Raw genomic sequence first — 23,170 nt, forward strand, 5'->3', positions numbered from 1 at the left:
GAGAGAGGAGAGGGAAGGAGAGGGAGTGGGAGAGGGAGGGAGAGAGAGAGGGGAGAGGGAAGGAGAGAGAGAGGGAGGGAGAGAGAGAGGGGAGAGGGAAGGAGAGAGAGAGGGAGGGAGAGAGAGAGGGGAGAGGGAGGGAGAGAGAGAGGAGAGGGAAGGAGAGAGAGAGGGAGTGGGAGAGGGAGGGAGAGAGAGAGGAGAGGGAAGGAGAGAGAGAGGGGAGAGGGAGGGAGAGAGAGAGGAGAGGGAGGGAGATAGAGAGGAGAGAGTGGGAGAGGGAGGGAGAGAGAGGGGAGAGGGAGGGAGAGAGAGAGGGAGGGAGAGAGAGGAGAGGGAGGGAGAGAGAGTGGGAGAGGGAGGGAGAGAGAGGGGAGAGGGAGGGAGAGAGAGAGGAGAGAGGGAGGGAGAGAGGGAGGGAGGGAGAGAGAGAGGGAGTGGGAAAGAGGGAGAGGGAGGAGAGGGAAGGAGAGAGAGAGGGGAGAGGGAAGGAGAGAGAGTGGGAGAGGGAGGGATAGAGAGGGGAGAGGGAGGGAGAGAGAGAGGGGAGAGGGAGGGAGGGGGGAGGAGAGAGGGGAGAGAGAGATAGTGGGAGAGAGAGATAGTGGGAGAGAGGGAAAGAGGAGTGGGAGAGGGAGGGAGAGAGGGGAGAGGGAGGGAGGGGGAGAGGGAGGGAGAGAGAGGAGAGGGAGGGAGAGAGTGGGAGAGGGAAGGAGAGAGAGGGGAGAGGGAGGGAGGGAGAGAGAGAGGAGAGGGAGTGGGAAAGAGAGGGAGAGGGAGGGAGAGAGAGAGGGGAGAGGGAAGGAGAGAGAGAGGGGAGAGGGAAGGAGAGAGAGAGGGAGTGGGAGAGAGAGGGGAGAGGGAGGGAGAGAGAGAGGGGAGAGGGAGGGAGAGAGAGAGGGAGGGGGAGAGAGGGAGGGGAGAGAGGGAGGGAGAGAGAGGGAGGGAGAGAGAGGGGGTGGGAGGGGGAGAGGAAAAGAGAGAGAGGGTGCCACAGAGTACAATATATATGATATGCTATTAGGAAGTCTTCTGTATTTTGATGTTGAGACATGTTGTGATGTTTGTTCCAGGCACAACCCCAGAAGGCAAGGAGGTCTACCTGCGCGACATCTGGCCCACCAGACAAGAAATCCAGGTGAACTAGGAGCACATAGGCTTTAAAAAAGAAAAGAATGGTTCTCAGGCAATGACTTTTGAAAATATTGTGTGGGTGGGTGGGCGTTTGGTGTGGAACTCAGTGGCTGTTCATTATATTCAAGTTATGTGTTTCAATATTTGTCATTTGTGTTGAAAGAAGAAATAAATACTATATTCATTTCTATTACATTGATCTCTGCTACCCATGCATGACGTACAAGGCTACTCAATGGATGGGGTGATCAACCTTGTTGACTTGATAGATTGTGTTATCAACATCATTGGAGGCTGCTCATGAATTGATCACTGTTATCTTGTCCAAACTTGATTAGTTACAGACTGCTGGAATCTAGCTGGAATATTGCTGACTGTGGCTTTAAACAACAAACAAACAAACAAACAAACAAACAAACAAACAAACAAACAACCATGCAGTAATCAGAACTTTACGTCTTGTATTTCTAAGGTCAACCTGAAGATGTTTTATGTACATTTTGTTCCTCGCCCTGCATGTTGTTAAAGTGTTTGCCATCTTCAACCAGTCCTTAAAGAAATAACATTTTCTATCCACAGGAAATTGAAAAAGAAAACGTGGTACCAGCCATGTTCCAAGATGTTTACTCTAGAATATCAGTAAGTACTTACTTAAAGTCATGCAGCATGTGTTTCCCCATTGCCCTTCCTGTTGGGCTACACGGCTAGAGTAGGTGACGTGACACGTGCTGTCGTATCGCATCACTACAAAGTATTTCACCGCAGACCTATCACAGACTCACAAGGGTGGTTGGGTAGCCTTGTGGTTAAAGTGTGTGCTCGTCATTCCGAGGACAAGGGTTTGATTCCCGACATGGGTACAGTGTGTCAAGACCATCTTTGGTGTCCCCGCTGTGATATTGCTGGAATATTGCTAAAAGGGGTGTAAAACCGTACTCACTCCTCACTCCAAACTCACTTCTTTAATGTTGTATTACACTGCCTCCGTAGTCTAGTGGATACAGTGTTTGCCTGGAGAGTGGAAGGATGGTGGTTCGATCCCTGGCCGTTTCGATCCCTGGCCGTTTCATATGTATGATGGTATTTATTGTTACCCAGGCTGGTGCTCAGCATTAAGGGTATATGACAAGGACTGGAAGGGTCGGAGTTAGTATACAGTGTCTGAGTGGGGTATCCATGTTAAACTGTGGCACGGTATCTCATTAGGTTAACATCATTAAACTGGTATACGTCGAGACTAGTACAAGCAGCCAGAGACATACACAGACACACACTTATATGCACACAGACAAGCACATGCACACACATACAAGCACATGCACACACATACAAACACACTCTTACATGCACAGACACACGCACTCACACAGACAAGCACATGCACACACACAGACAAGCACATGCATACACACACACACACATGCACACACACACACACATACAAACAAAACTTTTGCTTGTCAGCATTATATAGCAGAATATAAGCGCAGTAATGTTGACTGCGAGGTTGAACCCCATTTCACCTGCCCTTAATGTTCTATTGCAGAAGGGAAACACTAGGTGGAACTCGCTGGAGGCTCCGGAGACCATGCTCTTCCCATGGGAAGACAGTTCCACCTACATCAAGTCACCGCCATTCTTTGACGGCATGGTGAGTTGTACCGTGCTGAGACACACTCGACTGTTCCGAGGGAGATCTACCTCACTGCCTTTCCATGACCCCAACAACCTATGCTGGTCATAAGAGGCTGTGACCAAACGGATCAGGTGGTCAGGGTTTGAGAGGGCAGTCAGGTAGCCTAGTGGTTAAAGCGTTTGCTCGTCACGCCGAAGACCCGGGTTCGACTCCCAACATGGGTTCAATGTGTGAAGCCCATTTCTGGCATCCCCCGCCGTGATATTGCTGGAATATTGCTAAAAGCGGCGTAAGACCATACTCACACTCAGGGTTTGATTTTGCATCATCATACCCTGGCGGGGTGTCGATTGTTTACAGGTGGCCATCATTTGGCTGAAATATTGCTGAGTGCAGTGTTAAACCTGTATCATGTGTAAGTGGGTCCATATAATCCCTGACCAAGCTGACAAAGCATAATAAACCCCAGCCCATTCTCAACATCCATGGCATTGCCCCTTGTCATGCTATATTTCCGTCCTCTAGTCAAGTTTTGATCCATGGTAAGCTCTGTTATATGAGGGGCGGTCTGGTAGCCTAGTGGTTAAAGCGTTCGCTCGTCACGCCGAAGACCCAGGTTCGAATCCCGACATGGGTACAATGTGTGAAGCCCATTTCTGGTGGCCCCCGCCGTGATATTGCTGGAATATTGCTAAAAGCGGCGTAAAACCAAACTCACTCACTCACTCACTGTTATATGACATGTCACTGTTTGCTGTTTGTTGAGGTGGTGTGTTGTTACAGACGAGGGAGCTGCCGACCACCCTGCCCGAAGTTACTGATGCCCATGTGCTGCTGAACCTTGGGGACTCAGTGACGACCGATCACATCTCACCTGCTGGGAGCATTGCCAGGAACAGCAGTGCTGCCAGATACCTCTCCAGCAGAGGGTAAGAAGTGGATCTACGTAGTTGTATTACCTAAACTTAATTTGGCACTGCCTCGTGGCCCAGTCGTCTGTGACACTGCCTTGTGGCCCAGTTGTCTGTGACACTGCCTTGTGGCCCAGTCGTCTGTGACACTGCCTTGTGGCCCAGTCGTCGGTGACACTGCCTTGTGGCCCAGTCGTTGGTGACATTGCCTTGTAGCCCAGTTCTCTGTGACACTGCTTTGTGGCCCAGTCATCGGTGACACTGCCTTGTGGCCCAGTTGTCTGTGACACTGCCTTGTGGCCCAGTCGTCGGTGACACTGCCTTGTGGCCCAGTCGTCGTTGACACTGCCTTGTGGCCCAGTTGTCTGTGACACTGCCTTGTGGCCCAGTCGTCTGTGACACTGCCTTGTGGCCAGTCGTCTGTGACACTGCCTTGTGGCCCAGTCGTTGGTGACACTGCCTTGTGGCCCAGTCGTTGGTGACACTGCCTTGTGGCCCAGTCGTTGGTGACACTGCCTTGTGGCCCAGTCGTCGGTGACACTGCCTTGTGGCCCAGTCGTTGGTGACACTGCCTTGTGGCCCAGTCGTTGGTGACACTGCCTTGTGGCCCAGTCGTTGGTGACTTTGCCTTGTGGCCTAGTCATAAATGATTGTTCGAATCCCAGACATGTCCCGATGATGATTATTCTGGGTTTGTCAGGACCATGCCTGTGCTTGTAGCGTGATAAATGTATGATGTGCATGGCATCTTGTCTCACGAAAATACTGTTGAATGCACTGTTGAACCCAACCCAACTCACTCACTCACTGGGGGCACGGGCGGCCAAGGCGTCTAAGGCGCCGCAATTCGCTGTACAGAGTTGCGTCCCTTGGGCATGCCGGAAACCTATGATTGTGAGTTCGAATCCATGGTTCGCCCCGATTATGTTTCTAGGTTTGTCAGCACCATACCCTTGCTCGTTGGTTTCACCGAAGTGGTAAATGTCTGAGACCTGCATCACTTCGGGCTTTCCTCCCACATTAAGCTGACACGCCGGAATATAACTGGAATACTGTTAAAAGCGGTGTTAAACTAAACTCACTCACTCACTCACTCACTTTTAGACCTGTGAAGATCCGGGGTAGAAAAGGTCTTCAGCAACCAATGCTTGACGTAAAAGGCGACTATACTTGTCTTAAGAGACGACTAACGGGATCGGGTGGTCAGGCTCGCTGACTTCGTTGATGCATGCCATCGTATCCCAATTGCATGGATCGATGCTCACGATGTGAAACCCTGCATTGTCTGGTCCAGACTCGATTGTTTACAGACCGCCGTCATATAGCTCGAATATTGTTGAGTGCAGCGTTAAACAACAAACCAACCAACCAACCAACCAACACTCACTTTTAAAATTAGGGACACGGGTGCCCCAGTCGTCCAAGGCGCTGCGATTCATTGTGCAGAGTTGCATCCGTTGGGCACGCCAGAAATCTATGATTGTGGGTTCGAATCTTGGCAAGCTCTGATTATGTTTCTAGGTTTGTCAGCACCATACCCGTGCTCGTGTGTTTCACTGAAGTGGTGAACGTCTGAAACCTGCATCACTTCGGGCTTTCCTCCCAGTTTAAGCTGACACACCGTGATATAACTTGAATACTGTTAAAAGTGGCGTTAATCCCAACTCACTCACTCACACTATTGAAATTATTGTTGATGCAGTTATTAATCTTTTAACCCTAGATTTACAAAAACAATGCCACTTTTAAACAAAGCATTACTATTAAAAACTTAGGCAATGCAGATGCTAGTTATCATGAACTGTAATGTCAGTCACTGGTTTGTCTGGTCCAGACTACATTATGTACAGGCCGCCTTGCTTGAATAGTGTTAATTGTAGCATTGAACACCTGCAAGCAAATTGAATAAATATGCTGAACAAATTCAATGTCAATCCCAGATTTAACCATGTATGTGTGTTTGGTTCCAGCCTGGTGCCACGTCAGTTCAACTCCTATGGCTCTCGTCGAGGGCATGACTCAGTTATGGCACGTGGAACATTTGCCAACATCCGATTGGTCAACAAGTTTGTTAGCAAGCCAGGTCCCAGGACTGTCCATATACCTAGTGGAGAGGAGGTAATATATACAGGGGTGATCCCGTGAGGGGGTAATATATACAGGGGTGATGCAGTGAGGAGGTAATATATACAGGGGTGATGCAGTGAGGAGGTAATATATACAGGGAGGTAATATATACAGGGAGGTAATATATACAGGAAGGTAATATATACAGGAGTGATGCAGTGAGGGGGTAATATATACAGGGGTGATGCGGTGAGGAGGTTATATATACAGGGAGGTAATATATACAGGGGTAATATATACAGGGGTGATGCAGTGAGGGGGTAATATATACAGGGGTGATGCAGTGATACAGTGAGGGGGTAATATATACAGGGGTGATGCAGTGATGCAGTGAGGGGGTAATATATACAGGGGTGATGCAGTGATACAGTGAGGGGGTAATATATACAGGGGTGATGCAGTGATACAGTGAGGGGGTAATATATACAGGGGTGATGCAGTGATACAATGAGGGGGTAATATATACAGGGGTGATGCAGTGATACAGTGAGGGGGTAATATATACAGGGGTGATGCAGTGAGGTGGTAATATATACAGGGGTGATACAGTGAGGTGGTAATATATACAGGGGTGATGCAGTGATACAGTGAGGGGGTAATATATACAGGGGTGATGCAGTGATACAATGAGGGGGTAATATATACAGGGGTGATGCAGTGATACAGTGAGGGGGTAATATATACAGGGGTGATGCAGTGATACAGTGAGGGGGTAATATATACAGGGGTGATGCAGTGATACAGTGAGGTGGTAATATATACAGGGGTGATGCAGTGATACAGTGAGGGGGTAATATATACAGGGGTGATGCAGTGATACAATGAGGGGGTAATATATACAGGGGTGATGCAGTGATACAGTGAGGGGGTTATATATACAGGGGTGATGCAGTGATGCAGTGAGGGGGTAATATATACAGGGGTGATGCAGTGATACAGTGAGGGGGTAATATATACAGGGGTGATGCAGTGATACAGTGAGGTGGTAATATATACAGGGGTGATGCAGTGATACAATGAGGGGGTAATATATACAGGGGTGATACAGTGAGGGGGTAATATATACAGGGGTGATACAGTGAGGTGGTAATATATACAGGGGTGATGCAGTGATACAGTGAGGGGGTAATATATACAGGGGTGATGCAGTGATACAATGAGGGGGTAATATATACAGGGGTGATGCAGTGATACAGTGAGGGGGTAATATATACAGGGGTGATGCAGTGATACAGTGAGGGGGTAATATATACAGGGGTGATGCAGTGATACAGTGAGGGGGTAATATATACAGGGGTGATGCAGTGATACAGTGAGGGGGTAATATATACAGGGGTGATGCAGTGATACAGTGAGGGGGTAATATATACAGGGGTGATGCAGTGATACAATGAGGGGGTAATATATACAGGGGTGATGCAGTGATACAGTGAGGGGGTTATATATACAGGGGTGATGCAGTGATACAGTGAGGTGGTAATATATACAGGGGTGATGCAGTAATACAATGAGGGGGTAATATATACAGGGGTGATGCAGTGATACAATGAGGGGGTAATATATACAGGGGTGATGCAGTGATACAGTGAGGGGGTAATATATACAGGGGTGATGCAGTGATACAGTGAGGGGGTTATATATACAGGGGTGATGCAGTGATACAGTGAGGTGGTAATATATGCAGGGGTGATGCAGTGATACAGTGAGGGGGTAATATATACAGGGATGATGCAGTGATACAATGAGGGGTTAATATATACAGGAAATACGTACTAACTGGTGCAGCTGGCTATGATTGCTACGGTATTTTGTTGTAGATGGATGTGTTTGATGCAGCAGAGAGATACCGCAAGGACAACAAGACGCTGGTTATTCTGGCCGGCAAGGATTATGGGTCCGGGTCCTCACGAGACTGGGCAGCAAAGGGTCCATTCATGCTTGTGAGTCCATCATTTGTTTACACACTTTATTAAAAAATTGTCACAACGAAGACCCTGGTTCGATTCCCAACATGGGTACAATATGCGAAGCCCATGTCTGGTGTCCCCCCGCCGTGATATTGCTGGAATATGGCTAAAAGCTGCGTAAAACAATACTCACACACTCACTCACCTATTAAAGAATTCCTAATTCATGTTATTATACTCAGAACTAATGTTATGGTTATGTTGCGGAGAAGTGTGTTCATTGATAACTGTACTTAGTTTTAGATTACTGCATTAAATACAATGTTCAACATACCTCTGAATTTTGGAAAATAATCATGATGAAAATATTCCGAAATTTTCTTCCAAGATTTGCCGGCCATAGGCTCTCAGTTTGGAATCCTAGATAAATCCTGAACAAGATTTAGTTTATACCTGCTGGGAGCGCCATGGCTCGGCAGTCTAAGGCACTGAAGGTCACTGAGCAGAGTAGCCTCCCTTAGGAGTGCCAGAAACCTGTGATCATGGGTTCAGACCCCCCTTATGTTTCTGGGCTTGTCAGCACCATACCAGTACTTACGAGTTTCACCAAAGTGAAAAATCAATTTAGACCTGCTTCACTGCAGGCTTTCCTCCCTCATCAAGCTGACAGACGGTGATATGACTGCAATACTGTTCAAACAATTCCCCCAATATGGTGAACATCCACCACCTGGATCCCCCATCACTTGTGAATATACAGATTATATTTCATCGACAGTATCATTTCTCGTAAAACATGTGCCACGGTCTATCAGCCATCTAGTCAATATGAGGCAACAGTAGGGTTGATATAAAGTTCATGCACAGAGTAGGGCTCTTTTGTCTACCGACCCATGCTCCCCGTACAAGGCAACTATGCTTGTTGTAACAGGATCAGGTTGTCAGGCTCGCTGACTTGGTTGATGCATGTAATCGTATCCCAATTGCGTGGATCGATGCTCATGATGTCAATCACTGGATTGTCTGGTCCAGCCTCGATTATTTACAGACCGCCTTCACATAGCTGGAATATTGCTGAGTGCGGCATTAAACAACAAACATTTGACTTCCATGAGTCATATGTCAATGTATTAACCGGCCCTACTGACTCTGTTATTCCTTTCCTCAGGGTGTACGAGCTGTGATAGCGGAGAGTTATGAGCGTATTCACCGCAGCAACCTGGTGGGGATGGGTCTGATCCCCCTACAGTACCTGGACGGACAGAACGCCGACACTCTCAAGCTCAGCGGGAAGGAGACATTCAGCATAACCCTCCCTGATGACATTCAACCTGGCCAGGTCATCGAGGTCAAGGTCAGTTGTCAATTTTTAGGGGGCTGTCAGGTAACCTAGTTGTTAAAGTGTTTGCTCGTCAAGCCGAAGCCCTGAGTTTGATTGCCCATATGGGTACAATGTGTGAAGCTCATTTCTGGTGTCCCCTGCTGTGATATTGCTAAAAGCAGCATAAAACCAAACTCACTCACTTACTCAACGCGACGTTTGGAAACAGGTGCTAGTACCTTCATCAACCATGTGGAGACCTGTCACGCAACTGTCTTCAATGACTAAACACACAGAAAACAGAAAAAAAGTTCAAATGCAATTTGGGGCGGTGGTTAAAACGTTTGCTTGCCCACATGGGTACAATGTGTGAAGCCCATTTCTGATGTCCCCTGCCATGATATTGCTGGAACATTCCACAGAAGTTCAAATCCAATTTGGGACGGTGGGATAGCCTATTGGTTAAAGTGTTTGCTCGCTATGCCAAAGGCCCGGGTTCCATTCCCCACATGGGTACAGTGTGTGAAGCCCATTTCTGATGTCCCCCGCCATGATATTGCTGGAACATTCCACAGAAGTTCAAATCCAATTTGGGGCGGTGGGATAGCCTAATGGTTAAAGCGTTTGCTCACCGCGCCGAAGGCCTGGGTTGGATTCCCCACATGGGTACAGTGTGTGAAGCCCATTTCTGAAGTCCCCCGCCATGATATTGCCAGATTGTTGTAAAATTCACTCACTTAAATCCAGGGGGGCGTGGGTGGCCCAGTCGTCTAAGGCGCCGCGATTCGCTGTGCAGAGTTGCGTCCCTTGGGCACGCCAGAAACCTATGATTGTGGGTTCGAATCCCGGTTTGCCCTGCTTAATGTTTCTAGGTTTGTCAGCACCAAACCCGTGCTTGTGGGTTTCACCGAAGTGATAAACGTCTCAGTCCTGCATCACTTCGGGCTTTCCTCCCACATTAAGCTGACACGCAGTGATATAACTGGAATACTGTTAAAAGCTGCGTTAAACCCAACTCACTCACTCACTCAATCAATCACTCACTCACTCACTCAAATCCAAGTTTCAAAACAACTGCCTTGTCAGCCATAGTCAGTGTTACAATGTAAGGGTTACAATTGTATTAGTGCTACGATTGCTTTGTGGAATGGGCCTTGACGGTTCACAGCAAATGAATACTTGATCAACACTGAACCGTGTCTACAATTGTAATACAAGGTTGATCATCTATGCTATACTGTCATTGGTTTTATGATTACTTGTCTTTCTATTTGCGTCACGTGATATTTGTAGATGACATATTTTCAATCTTCTACAGCTTGGTGACAGTCGATCATTCCAAGCAAAGGCTCGCTTCGACACTGAAGTGGAGTTGATGTACTTCCGCAACGGTGGTATCCTTAACTACATGATCCGGCGCATGCTGTAGACAAGGTCGCAGTCGGATGTCACCAACATCGGTCCTCGTGGCGAGAACCAGATTCCCATCTCAATGTATTACTCTTGAACACTGCACAGCCCATAGCAATTTAGGCATTATAGTCTTGCTGAATATTCTCACACATGTAAAAATGGATTGACTCAGATTACCAAATGTACTGGCCAAATAATGTGACCGGAATCTTCTGTTTTTGAAGTCTACTGCTCTACTTTTGATAGGGATAATCAGATATGTCATTCTATTTAACTGTAAATTTTACATTATAAGAATCAGTTTGTGTATAATGGACAGATGCATATGTCTCTATTAGAAGTGGAGTAGTATGTTTTTTATCTAACTTTGTTTGGGTAGTCCACTTTCTCTCAGTCAAGGTTAAGGGTCAAGCAGTAATTTCAACATGTTCAAGGACCCACTATCTTATATTCAAAGGGGCATTCTTTTGTTTTAAAAACAAATTCCAGTTAACGAAAAAATGAAAAGATGACCTTTTTTGATAAAATGTACTGCTGATGAATTATCTGAATAACCTGAATTATCAACTATGTTGGATAACAATATGAGTTTAGTCACTGGTTGATAAAATCCCAGGTTTGGAAACTGAAATAACCGATCCACAAACTGAAAAAAAAAATAGCTTGAAAATCTCAGGGTTGGCTTTGTAAGACTGTTAGGTAGACAAGCAGATTTTAACACTTGAGAATACTACTTAATATCTTCATACTTGACTCTTTCAACTGTTCACATAAACTTCCAATAACCTGTGGTGTGTTTGTACTGGTATTACTGTGGAGAGTTCTCTAGGGGAGATAACTTGGTAGAAAACAGTGAATCCCACTAGAAACAGGATGCATGTTGAAATCAAATGTATCACTTTCTAAATCAGTCAAATTATATGGAACTGCCCTTAGTCACATGTAATGAAATCCTATCCTGTGTTACAGTGTATACAGTGTTACCATGATTACATACTTGTTATGTTGTGGGTGAGATTGTTTCTTTGTTGAAAGATGGTATTTGGTGTACAACTGTTTATGTTTGTATGACTTACTTTTTTAGTTTTAAACCGATGTTTTACTTTTTTGAGAAATAATTGAGACGATTACTATCCAGATTTTGTTGTTGCTTAGTAAAGGATTTATGACTGACTTAAAATTAATAATTATATTTTTCAGAAGCCAGTAGCGATAAAAAGGTTCACTTGGATATTGTCTCTATTTTATATCCATTTACTGCTATAAGGAATAAAGTAGAGAATAAATGTTGACGCTACATGTTACGAATCAGTTGATTCGATGAAGTTATTTCTCACATCGTATCATGTTAAATGGGTCGCAATAGAAATGAGTCTGTGGTGTAGCCTTCATAATAGAAATTGTCGCTTTATGCTAAACGTCAGAGCTCAATTTCGTACTCTGATTTGATGTTCCTGAAAGTGTTGGAGAACCATCCTCACGGTCCACCATTATAAACAAGTAGATATATGAAGTCACAACTTGTATGAAATCATGAAGAAAGTATTTTCCTAGGTTGTATGAATGGTTTCTGTACTGCACCTAAGCATTACATATTTGCTCTGCATATTCCTGATAAAACCTTGCTTGTGTATATGGGTGGATGCCGATGTCCGCGTGACTGTCATTTGACTGATAGAATCATTGTATTTAGTTGTATGGAAACATGTATATGACGGGAGGGTGTTGTCAAACTGCCAGTGGATTTTCATGTATGGCAATAAAAGTAGAATTGTGATACAGGTACTTGTTTTGTGTTGTATTTGTTATCTACATTACTGCATCCTCAAAGTGACTTTCGGGCAGCCTATACCATATGCTTCAGGTAAAGGCCATGGGTTCCCTGCTTGTAGTGTGTGGCTGGGACAGTGGATAGCCTAGTGGTTAAAGCGGACACTCATCAAAGCTTTTTGTTGTTGCTGTTTAACTCTCTCAGCAATATTCCTGCAGCACGACTGTGGTCTGTAGATAATCATGTCTGGACCAGACAGTCAATGATTGACATCATGAACATCGATCCACGCATTTGAGATTGATGACGTGCATCAACAGAGTCGGCAGCCTGACCACCCGATCCCGTAAGTCGCCCCTCACGACAAACATAGTCGCCTTTTACGGCAAGCATGGGTTGCTGAAGCCCTATTCTAAGCTGGATCTTCATCAGACAAAGGCCTGGGTTCGTTTCCAAATATCGATACAATGTGTGAAGACCATTTCTGCTGTTCCAGTCAGAGCGTTGCTTACCAGATCAGGAAAGTAGCAGTGGGAATGTGTTTTCTAATCATGCAACTTTGAAATAGTTAACATGGGAACATTCAATTAGTTTCTTTTGTTCAGTTTTCGAAACTCGAATCAACATGTTTGTGTTGACTAGTTTTCTAGTTTTTTTCAAACCCTGATGCTAAATCAAATATTAAGATTTATATCTATCTAGCATGTCGTAATTACCCTATTTATACAGTTTGTTTTAACTCAGAAATATTCCAACTATGTGACCGCGAGCTGTTATATTCCCTGCGAATAACTGTGAAATTGCTGATGCAGTTAAACAATGTTCATTCACTCACTCACTCACTCTGTAGATGTTCGAGCCAACTAAATCTGACACAGGACCAGACCCTGGAACATCCACTCTCTGAACTTGTGTAGAATGTTGTCCCTTATCTGCCATTATTCATCAATATGAAAATCAGATCCTTGCAGATTATTGCTACCACTTAGGACCCACCTCACCGAGGGGAGCTCACTCACTCGCCCGACCCATGAAGATCTGGTTTAGAATTGGTCTTCAGCAACCTTTGCTTGTCGTAAGCGGCGACTAACGGGATCGGGTGGTGAGACTCGGTCAGGCTCAGACTCGGTTAATGCATGTCATCGTATCCCAATTGCGAAGATCGATGCTCATGATGTCAGTTACTGGTCTTGACCGCCGTCATACAGCTGGAATATTGTTGAGTGCTGCTTTAAACAACAAACAAAATGGGGATCGGTGGTCATAAATTTATACTTCCGAAAAAAAGAGTTAAGGACCACCGTATTCTTTCACATTATTGCTAATCTGTCCTGACAGATTAACTACTGTAACATGTAACATGAAAGAATCAAGTGGTCCCTAACTTTTGTTAGTGGAAAATTATGACCAGGTTGTTGGTTAAACATCAGGCCCCAGCGGCGGGGAATCGTTACTCACAGTAGCAACCAGACCGCCTCCGTGGTCTTGTGGTAGAGCGTCCGCCCGGAGAGCGGAAGGTCCAGGGTTCGATCCCGGGCCGCATCATACAAAAAGACGTTAAAAGATTGTACTTGTTGTTACCCTGTCTGGCGATCGGCATTACGGGGCTAAAACAAGGACTGGTCGGCTCGGAGTCAGTATACTGTGTCTGAGTGGGGTATTCATGTTAAACTGCGGCATGGTATCTCAGTGAGCTAGCACTATAAATCGGCATCAGTCCGGACTAGTACAAGCAGCCACACACACACATACACGTGCATGCACGTCGCTATATAAGTGCAATAATCTTGGACGCGACGTTAAACCCAATTTCACCTCACCTCACAGTAGCAACCATTTGTTCGCCTGCCAAGACTCAATATTGGCCAAATCTCGCGTTCTTGCACACTGCTGTCTAGCTGTCTTTAAATGTTGAAAACACGAGAATGTCCCTTACAGCATTCCATAGCCACGGCATCCTTGTACAAGTCTTTTCTTCTTCACAACAGTGTTGCGGAGTTGCGTCCCTTAGACGTGCCGGAATCACATGGTTGTCGCTTCGAATTCCGCATCTTTAGTGTTATTTCAGAGTAGCAATGTAACTATATTTATCATATAATGGGTGTGTTTCTCGGCAGGATAAAGCCAACGGATAAAAACGATATCCGTTGGGGTCATATGCGGATATAGATGCAAATATCAAAGGTCAAGTTTGGACGGCTTTCAGTGTTTACAAACAAACATGGCGTAGCCCTTGTCATTCGGCCATCGAGGAACCATCGGGAATCTGGAGAAACTACAGGGATAATTGCTATCATTATCAAAAGAACTGTCTAATATACTGAATATCAGTGTCTAACTGTGACATAGATAAGGCATTTGCTACGTTTTGGCAACTTTGGAGATATAAATTGTGAAACAATTTTGAGAGGGCACAAGGCCTAGCCAAGCGGGATTAGTAGTCATACCTGGGCTTGTAGACCTCAGCGGCATGGAACCTTCTCCACAAATATAAATAGTTGGATTTGGCCGAAATATGTTTGAATTGTTACCTTGTTTCGTTTTGTCGCTGTGTGTACATCTGACTGCACTTCTTAACGTTATGACAGGATTGACTGTCAACAACGTCTGACCGTTGTCGTGACAAGGTTAGAGTTGGGTTAGAGTAGCTTCACGTTGACAAAGGTCAGTTACTCTAGCTGGGACCTACTTTTAATGAGTAGCACATACATTTCTTCTATTGGCAAGTTGAAGTCCACAGCCAAGGAACATCATGTTTGGTTTCTGTTTTTTTTATAGCCCTTTGGAAAATTCTTGAAAAACCTGTCACTGATATTGAGGGTCAGATTCACTCCCAAGTACATACATTCAGTACAACACGTCAACGCCAGAAATGAACCAGCCTCGATCAACCGACCCCCCCCCCCCCCCCCCCAACCAAATAATTTATTTTATTCTGATAAATGACACGGAAGGTCGATAGCAATTAAAACAACATTTGACCCGAGAACGTTGACCTTTGAAATGACAAGGCCATCACAATTTACAAAAGTATTCCTCATATTTATTTCTGCAAAATTAAACTATTGGTTTTATTCTTCTTAACCGAAATGTACCTAACTCTAATAACCATCTATGCGTATGAATCTTTTACATATAAACACATTTATTAGGACACTGACCATTTCGATGGAAATCGCTTTCTTTAGTTCTGACTTAATGATGTGTATGTGTTTGTGTTTAGGTTCATTCGACTACAAACAATCGTTAACTGCATCTGAGCATGCATGAAAACACATTACCATTCAAGTTCCTTTATCTAAATGTCAGAGAATGCAATTTTTGATAAGTACAAACATCGAGAGTACATAAAACAGATGGTGACATTTAAAATGGGGTTACTATTGCGAAATCTGTGTATTTAGTCATTGAAGACAGTTGCGTAACGGGTCTCCACATGGTTGATGAAGGTCCTAGCGCCTGTTTTCAAACGTCGCGTTGAGTGAGTGAGTGAGTTTGGTTTTACGCCGTTTTTAGCAATTTTCCAGCGATATCACCGTTGGGGACACTAGAAATTGGCTTCACACATTTTACCCATGTGGGGAATTGAACCCGGGTCTTCAGCGTTGCGACCAAGCGATGTCACATTAGGCCCTTCCATCTCTCATATAGGATGGTGTGGGGCGGTTGGGCGGTGGGGAAGGAAGCCTTGTGGTTAAAGCTTTCGCTCGTCACGCTAAAGACCCGGGTTCGATTTCCCACATGTGTGAAGCCAATTTCTGGTGTCCCCAACGGTGATATTGCTGGAATATTGCTAAAAGCGGCGTAAAACCACACTCACTCTCTTCTTTTCTCGACATAATCAGCTCATCAGTTTTCATCCCCTTCGTTTGCATTTTGTTTATTGTTTTGTGGCGACACGAAAACAGACCCCGAAACACTGCAAACTTAACGTCTAAAACGCAGCCATGATACCCGTATCTAACACATCCCCATCTAACATCCATTTCTTGCCTGTTTCATTTTTAGACACCATCCAACATCGGTGTATACTTTCTTTTGCCGAGCAGTGTCCTTCATTGTATAACATATTACATATTACATATTTTCACTTGGAAGTCACAATTCTTTATGGCGATGTTTCATGCTCTTTGATACATAACACCAGCACATTGAAATGTGTGCAAAAATATATTATATCAGTAAAAATAATTTATTAATATTTATATTTTGCTGCAAGTTTAACTTTGAAGTTTAACTTAGAACAGATAACATCTTTATATTTAAAAGTGTGCAAACATATATCATATTAAAAAGGACATTTGGTATATATTTTTTTACATCACATTACATTACATTTTTTTCACATTTTTCATGTTGTTTTACCATTTACAAACCATTCCCAGATGACTGGTATACATGATTCATCACAGCAGTAATTATTAATGTTACTATCCAATTTAGTTATTTTAATGTTAAATATTTACATGTTTATCCGACCCGTGAAGATCCGGGTTGGAATAGGTCTTCAGCAACCCATGCTAACCGTAAAAGGTGACTATGCAGGTCGTAAGAGGCAACTAACGAGATCGGATGGTCAGACTCGCTAACTTGGTTGATACTGTCATCGTATCCCGATTGGGTGGATCGATGCTCATGATGTCAATCAGTCTGGTCCAGACTTCACTATTTACAGACCGCCGTCATATAGCTGGAATATTGCTGAGTGCGGCGTAAAACAACAAACAAACAAACAAATAAACATATTCATCCCTTGATTGTATAATGTTTATGGAAAGGGCGTCATAAATTGAACAACTTTTGCCCGATCCATTTGACTTCGGAATGTCAATAAAATATGTATAAAAATTCCAACAAGTGCACAAAAGTACCTAATCGTGTTGGGAAAGAAAACCCGAAAGATAAACAATTGCCTGATCTTATCACTAGTTTCACCTTTGTTTAACGGACGTGTCGTCCCTGAAGTTTTCAAAAGTTTATGAATTGATAATTTATTACGTTGTTGAGGCCTATTGTCTTGTTGTTATCAGGGTTAGGCTAAAAGGTTCAGGGTTTGTTTTACAGGTATTAACTCAAAACCAACCTGTCAACATTGTTCGGTTAATGTCAACACTTTGCGTATTCAGCAACCCATGCTTGCAGTTAAGGCGACTATGCTTGTCGTAAAAGGCGACTAACGGGATCGGGTGGTCAGGCACGCTGACTCGGTTGATAGATGTCATCGATCCCAAGTGCGTAGATTGATGCTCATGATATTAATCACAGACACGATTATTGACACGAATAAAGCTGGAATATTGCTGAGTGTCCAATCTCATTAAAACCAGATCTTAGTTCTAGCTACCGCTAAACAAAGATCTGAGGACATCCCATTACGGGACCTTGCGCGAACTTTGACCGACCTTTTGAAGGACTGACAAGAAGTCGACATTAGCCAATCAGAAGGCAGCTTTCTCGTGCTTTACGGCACTAATTTCAAATTGGAGACTACGCTTCGAAACATATTTTGACAAATCCTCGATTAAAACTTTTAAACCTGAACAAAAGAACATTCTGGAATGGCTATTAGATGGTCTAGATTGTATGGATTCAGTCGTTAAACCCGTTATCGTTCGGAATACCCAGTGTTAAAGTTTGCATGATTAGAAATCACATTCCGACTGTCACTTTCATGATCTGGTAAGCGACGCTCTGGGCGGATGAAAGGTCGTTCTGACGTGACCCCAAATGGGATGTCTTCAGATCTTTGTTTAGCAGTAGCGAGAACTAAGATCTGATTTTAATGAGATTGCTGAGTGCCGCGTTAACACCAAACCAACTAACCAACCAACTTTGTGTATTCACCATGGAAACCTGTGAAACCAAAAGTATGCATTATCGTGTGTTATATTTCATGTTTCCCTGTCAACCTGACATTCTCAGGCACTGTCTCATATCGCAGGGGATATCGAGTTTCTGTGTGTTGTCGTAAATAATGTCCTTACAATCCGAACAGCAAGGACCAATCTTGGAACCCTCGGGCGTATCACTCATCCATTGACAACCCGGAACCGACCTGCTAATAGTCAATGGCGACCAAAAATAAAGCCGAAACATAAATATTGCTTGTCGCGAGTACTCCACAGCGCGGAGTCAAACAAACTTAACCACAAAACAAAGATTATAAATCAATAATTTTATTGAGAAATCCACTGTTGCAAGTTTGTAGAGCACTTTCATTATAACATCCTCCGTTCTCGTCAAGCTCTCGTATAGTCATAAAATCTCGTCAAGCACCGTGTTCAGCTGCACCGAATGTTTTCCTGTGTTATGATTGGCTGGGTTTGCGCATGCTCAGTGTTGACTGTGGAAGCAGTTCGTTATCCTCATCATCCGGCAAAATTCGTTCCAGGGCGGGAGGACACCCATGTCTCTCTTCTTAGCAAGTTCAGGGTCACCTGGAAGAACACGGACTTAGGTTGAAAGAAAATATTACATAGGTACACATTTCATGTGTTTCATGGGAGGGGCGGCGGGGTAGCCTAATGGTTAAAGCGTTCACTCGTCAGGCTGAAGACCCGGGTTCAATTCCACACGTGGACACAATGTGTGAAGCCCATTTCTGGTGTTCCTCACCATGATATTGCTGGAATATTGCTAAAAGGGGCGGAAAACTATACACACTCACTCAATGTTTCAGTTGACATTCCTAGTTGAGTCGTCGGCCTGCCTTGAAAATAAAAGTGTCCAAACTCACTCACTCACTCACCCATCCACCCACTCATCCTCTCTCCCTATCATCCACCCACCCACTTTCTCACTCAATCAATCACCTTATTCAAACTAGGGTTCGTCTCCTATTCAGTATAATTATATGTTTGTTTGTTGTTTAACGTCGCGACCAGCTTTACCTGGGAGAGATATGTCCTCGATTAAATCTGTGCCAAACAAACTAGAAATTGATGTTATGTGCCTCTTGCTATCCTAGGTTACCGGGAGCCTATTCTTATCGAAAAACCCACGGTATGAAAAGCATAAGTGGCTGGGGACTTATTCTAACACGTTTTTAGTTTTCCAGGTGAATCTTGAATTATCCTTCCCTAATTCAATATAACAATAGGTTATTGTGTGAATCTTGAATCATATTCTTCCCCAAGTCAATATAACAGCAGGTTATTGTGTGAATCTTGAAATATACTCTTCCCCAAGTCAATATAACAATAGGTTATTGTGTGAATCTTGAATCATATTCTTCCCCAAGTCAATATAACAGCAGGTTATTGTGTGAATCTTGAATCATATTCTTGCCCAAGTCAATATAACAATAGGTTACTGTGTGAATCTTGAATCATAATCTTCCCAAAGTCAATATAACAATAGGTTACTGTGTGAATCTTGAATCATAATCTTCCCCAAGTCAATATGACCATAGGTTATTGTGTTTATCTTGAATCATAATCTTCCCCAAGTCAATATGACAATAGGTTATTGTGTGAATCTTGAATCATAATCTTCCCCAAGTCAATATAACAATAGGTTATTGTGTGAATCTTGAATCATATTCTTTCTTTCAGTCATGGAATAACAACCACCCGTTCGGATAAACTCGGAAGCCGATACGAAGGCCTGTGATATATTTGACCGTCACACGTAATCCACTGCACTAAATAAGAACCAGTTGTGCGGCCAGCCGCTTTTGTAAGATGGAGCGTACAGTGAAGTAGCTTGCAGCTATGGATGGATGATATGGTGTAAGATTGTTATTGTGTCTTTAAAATCTCCATCACCCTGTAATTAAATCTTAATTTAATCATGTTAATTAATATTTAGTCTTGTATTTTTTAACATCGTCGCCTATTCTGAATGTGTTCACAGATAAGGGTACCATTTGGTACAAGACTGTGGATGGTGTGTACTCTGAAATGTAGCAGGGTGAGTGAGTGAGTTGGGTTTAACGCCGCTTTTAACAGTATTCCAGTTATATGACGGCGTGTCAGCTTAATCTTGCCCGAAGTGATGCGGGTCTCAGACGTTTACCATTTCGGTGAAACCCACGAGTACGGGTATGGTGCTGACAAACATAATCGGGGCGAACCCACAATCATAGGTTCCTGGCGTGCCCAGGGGACGCAACTCTGCACAGCGAATCGCTGCGTCTTAGACGACTGGGCCACCCGAAACGTAGCAGGGGCAGCTAGTCATATTTTGTGAGTTCATTGCAACTTTTAAGCCTTAGCATGATCTATTCCTTGGAGTTTGCAGCTCAAAAATATATCCGTCGTAAATTCGAAAATATAAATTTATAAACTAGGAATTATAGTTAATTTGAAACATTTGTGTAACCACTGACAGGTTGCTGCACAGATCAATTGCCATGCAAAGCGAGTTTTGTGAACGAGACACATTATACTTCCGGTGTAAGTATCACTTGCGGTAAATGTTTTATTACATATATCGTTTGTGTCTTTTTCAATGCAACTCTAACACAATTGAAAAAAGTCGTTGACTTATTCATAGAAACTGTGTGATTAGTGCAGTAAATATTATTCAAGATTTGCTTATGGTGACCCTTGATGATCAGGGTCAGAATAGGTCTTCAGCAATCCATGCTTGCCGAAAGAGGCGACTGTGCTTGTCGTAAGAGTGAGTGAGTGAGTGCGTTGGGTTTAACGCCGCTTTTGACAGTATTTCAGTTATATCGCGGCGTGGTGTGGGAGGAAAGCTCGAAGTGATGCAGGTCTCAGACGTTTACCACTTCGGTGAAACCGTCGAGCATGGGTATGGTACTGACAAACCTAGAAACATAATCGGGGCGAACCGGGATTCGAACCCACAATCATAGGTTTCTGGCGTGCTCAAAGGGACGCAACTCTGCTCAGCGAATCGCGGCGCCTTAGACGACTGGGCCACCCCGCTTGTCGTAAGAGGCGACTAGTGAGTGAGTATAGTTTTACGCCGCTTTTAGCAATAATCCAGCAATATCACTGCAGGGGACACCAGAAATGGGCTTCACATATTGTATCCATGTCGGGAATCGAACCCGGGTCTTCGGCGTGACGAGCGAACGCTTTAACCACTAGGCTACCCGACCGCCCCTAAGAGGCGACTAACTGGATTGGGTTGTTCTCGTGTTACGGGCGTCACGTGCATGCAGGTGAAGCGGAGACCATGCTACAGTCTGATATATTTCATATGTAAGGAACTCCAAATATCGCCTTAGCTCGAACCAAGCGACACGAACTAATATTTAATGGTCATTTTCCAGTCCTTACACATTTTGCCTGAAAAAGGCTCAAAATTCATTTTTATTTCGTGACTACTTTTGTAGGATTTCTGTAGTATGATTGTGTTATATACACCTTTTTCACGGCAGGGGACAATCTCGGAGGGATGTTTGACAGAAGTAATTTACAATACATCAAGTTTGTGTTAGTGATCTGATTATTGCGGGAGAAGGTCCAGTGGAGAGGGAGGCTATTTTTACAGACTAATAACACATGGACTTTGAAGGGAACGGGAGAGAGAGAGAGAGAGAGGGAGGGAGGGAAGGAGAGTGACAGAGACACACACAGAGAGACAGAGGGAGGTGATTTATCTAACGAGAGAGAGAGGGAGAGAGATAGGGAGAGGGAAGGAGAGAGCCAGAGAGAGGTGATTTATCTAACGAGAGAGAGAGAACAGATTTATCTAACAAGTGAGGGAAGTGTTTTATCTAACGAGAGAGAAAGACGTGATTTATCTAACGAGATAGAGAAGTGATTTATCTAACGAGAGAGAAGTGATTTATCTAAAGAGAGAGAGAAGTGATTCATCTAACGAGAGAGAGAGAAGTGATTTATCTAACAAGAGAGAGAGAGAACAGATTTATCTAACAAGTGAGGGAAGTGTTTTATCTAACGAGAGAGAAAGAAGTGATTTATCTAACGAGATAGAGAAGTGATTTATCTAACGAGAGAGAAGTGATTTATCTAAAGAGAGAGAGAAGTGATTCATCTAACGAGAGAGAGAGAAGTGATTTATCTAACAAGAGAGAGAGAGAACAGATTTATCTAACAAGTGAGGGAAGTGTTTTATCTAACGAGAGAGAAAGAAGTGATTTATCTAAAGAGAGAGAGAAGTGATTTATCTAACGAGAGAGAAGTGATTTATCTAACGAGAGAGAGAGAGAAGTGATTTATCTAAAGAGAGAGAAGTGATTCATCTAACGAGAGAGATAGAGAAGTGATTCATCTAACGAGAGAGAAGTGATTTATCTAACGAGAGAGAGAAGTGATTTATCTAACGAGAGAGAGAGGTGATTTATCTAACGAGAGAGAGAGAAGTGATTTATCTAAAGAGAGAAAAGTGATTCATCTAACGAGAGAGATAGAGAAGTGATTTATCTAACGAGAGAGAAGTGATTTATCTAACGAGAGAGAGAAGTGATTTATCTAACGAGAGAGAGAGAAGTGATTTATCCGTCGAGAGAGAGAAGTGATTTATCTAACGTGAAGAGAGACTTTGAAGTGATTTATCCGTCGAGGGAGAAAGAGATATATATTTACCCTCACCTTTACTTTTGAAGTCTGTATCCCGTGGTTGGGCGAGCTTTATGTTATCTGGTAGGTCGGAGCTATGTGCAGAGGCTTGCAAGAGGCCGTCAATGTTATACAGCAGCTCAAGGAGGCGGGTCCGGGCCGGGGACGGCTGCGAATCTGAAACAATCAGTGAGTGAGTGAGTGAGTTGGTTTGACGCCACTTTGAGTGAGTATGGGGTTCGAGGTCTGAATAGCTCTCCAGCACATCATGTTCATCCTCGATTATCAAGTGTTTATTTCTCCCTTCTGTTACGATTAATATCCAGGACCCATTAATCACCGTTTCGGAAGTGACGTCACCACCACCATCTCTCCTATCGCCATCGTAGCACAGATCTTCTCATGCTTATCAGAGTTATTTGTTTTTGACGACTTTTGTAGTCCAAACGAAGCT

The 23,170-nt window shown here is 43.9% G+C and overlaps 2 protein-coding genes across 6 annotated transcripts in view; one reads left to right on the plus strand and one right to left on the minus strand.

The window, feature by feature from the left end:
- The window catches only part of LOC124150316 (cytoplasmic aconitate hydratase-like), a 47,128-nt gene extending 34,898 nt beyond the window's left edge, over positions 1-12,230 (plus strand). For all 4 annotated transcript variants that reach the window (XM_048380791.1, XM_046522295.2, XM_048380790.1 and 1 more), the window contains 8 exons: positions 1,074-1,138; positions 1,714-1,773; positions 2,681-2,785; positions 3,554-3,699; positions 5,652-5,799; positions 7,626-7,748; positions 8,884-9,069; positions 10,355-12,230. In XM_048380791.1, coding sequence (XP_048236748.1) covers positions 1,074-1,138; positions 1,714-1,773; positions 2,681-2,785; positions 3,554-3,699; positions 5,652-5,799; positions 7,626-7,748; positions 8,884-9,069; positions 10,355-10,465 — 944 coding nt within the window. In that variant the 3' untranslated portion in view covers positions 10,466-12,230. The remainder of the gene's footprint in view (positions 1-1,073; positions 1,139-1,713; positions 1,774-2,680; positions 2,786-3,553; positions 3,700-5,651; positions 5,800-7,625; positions 7,749-8,883; positions 9,070-10,354) is intronic.
- A 6,150-nt stretch (positions 12,231-18,380) lies between these two features.
- LOC124150276 overlaps positions 18,381-23,170 on the minus strand; it is a 39,336-nt gene continuing 34,546 nt past the window's right edge. The window contains exons 2-3 of one of the 2 annotated variants that reach the window (XM_046522248.2): positions 22,744-22,893; positions 18,381-18,657 (exon numbers count right to left, since the gene is read on the minus strand). In XM_046522248.2, the coding sequence (XP_046378204.2) occupies positions 18,554-18,657; positions 22,744-22,893 (254 nt within the window). In that variant the 3' untranslated portion in view covers positions 18,381-18,553. The remainder of the gene's footprint in view (positions 18,658-22,743; positions 22,894-23,170) is intronic. The other variant, XM_046522249.2, reaches the window with a different exon arrangement.

Source organism: Haliotis rufescens, unplaced genomic scaffold (genome assembly GCF_023055435.1).
Source record: "Haliotis rufescens isolate VD_foot unplaced genomic scaffold, xgHalRufe1.0.p SCAF_33, whole genome shotgun sequence".
Lineage (NCBI taxonomy): Eukaryota > Metazoa > Mollusca > Gastropoda > Lepetellida > Haliotidae > Haliotis > Haliotis rufescens.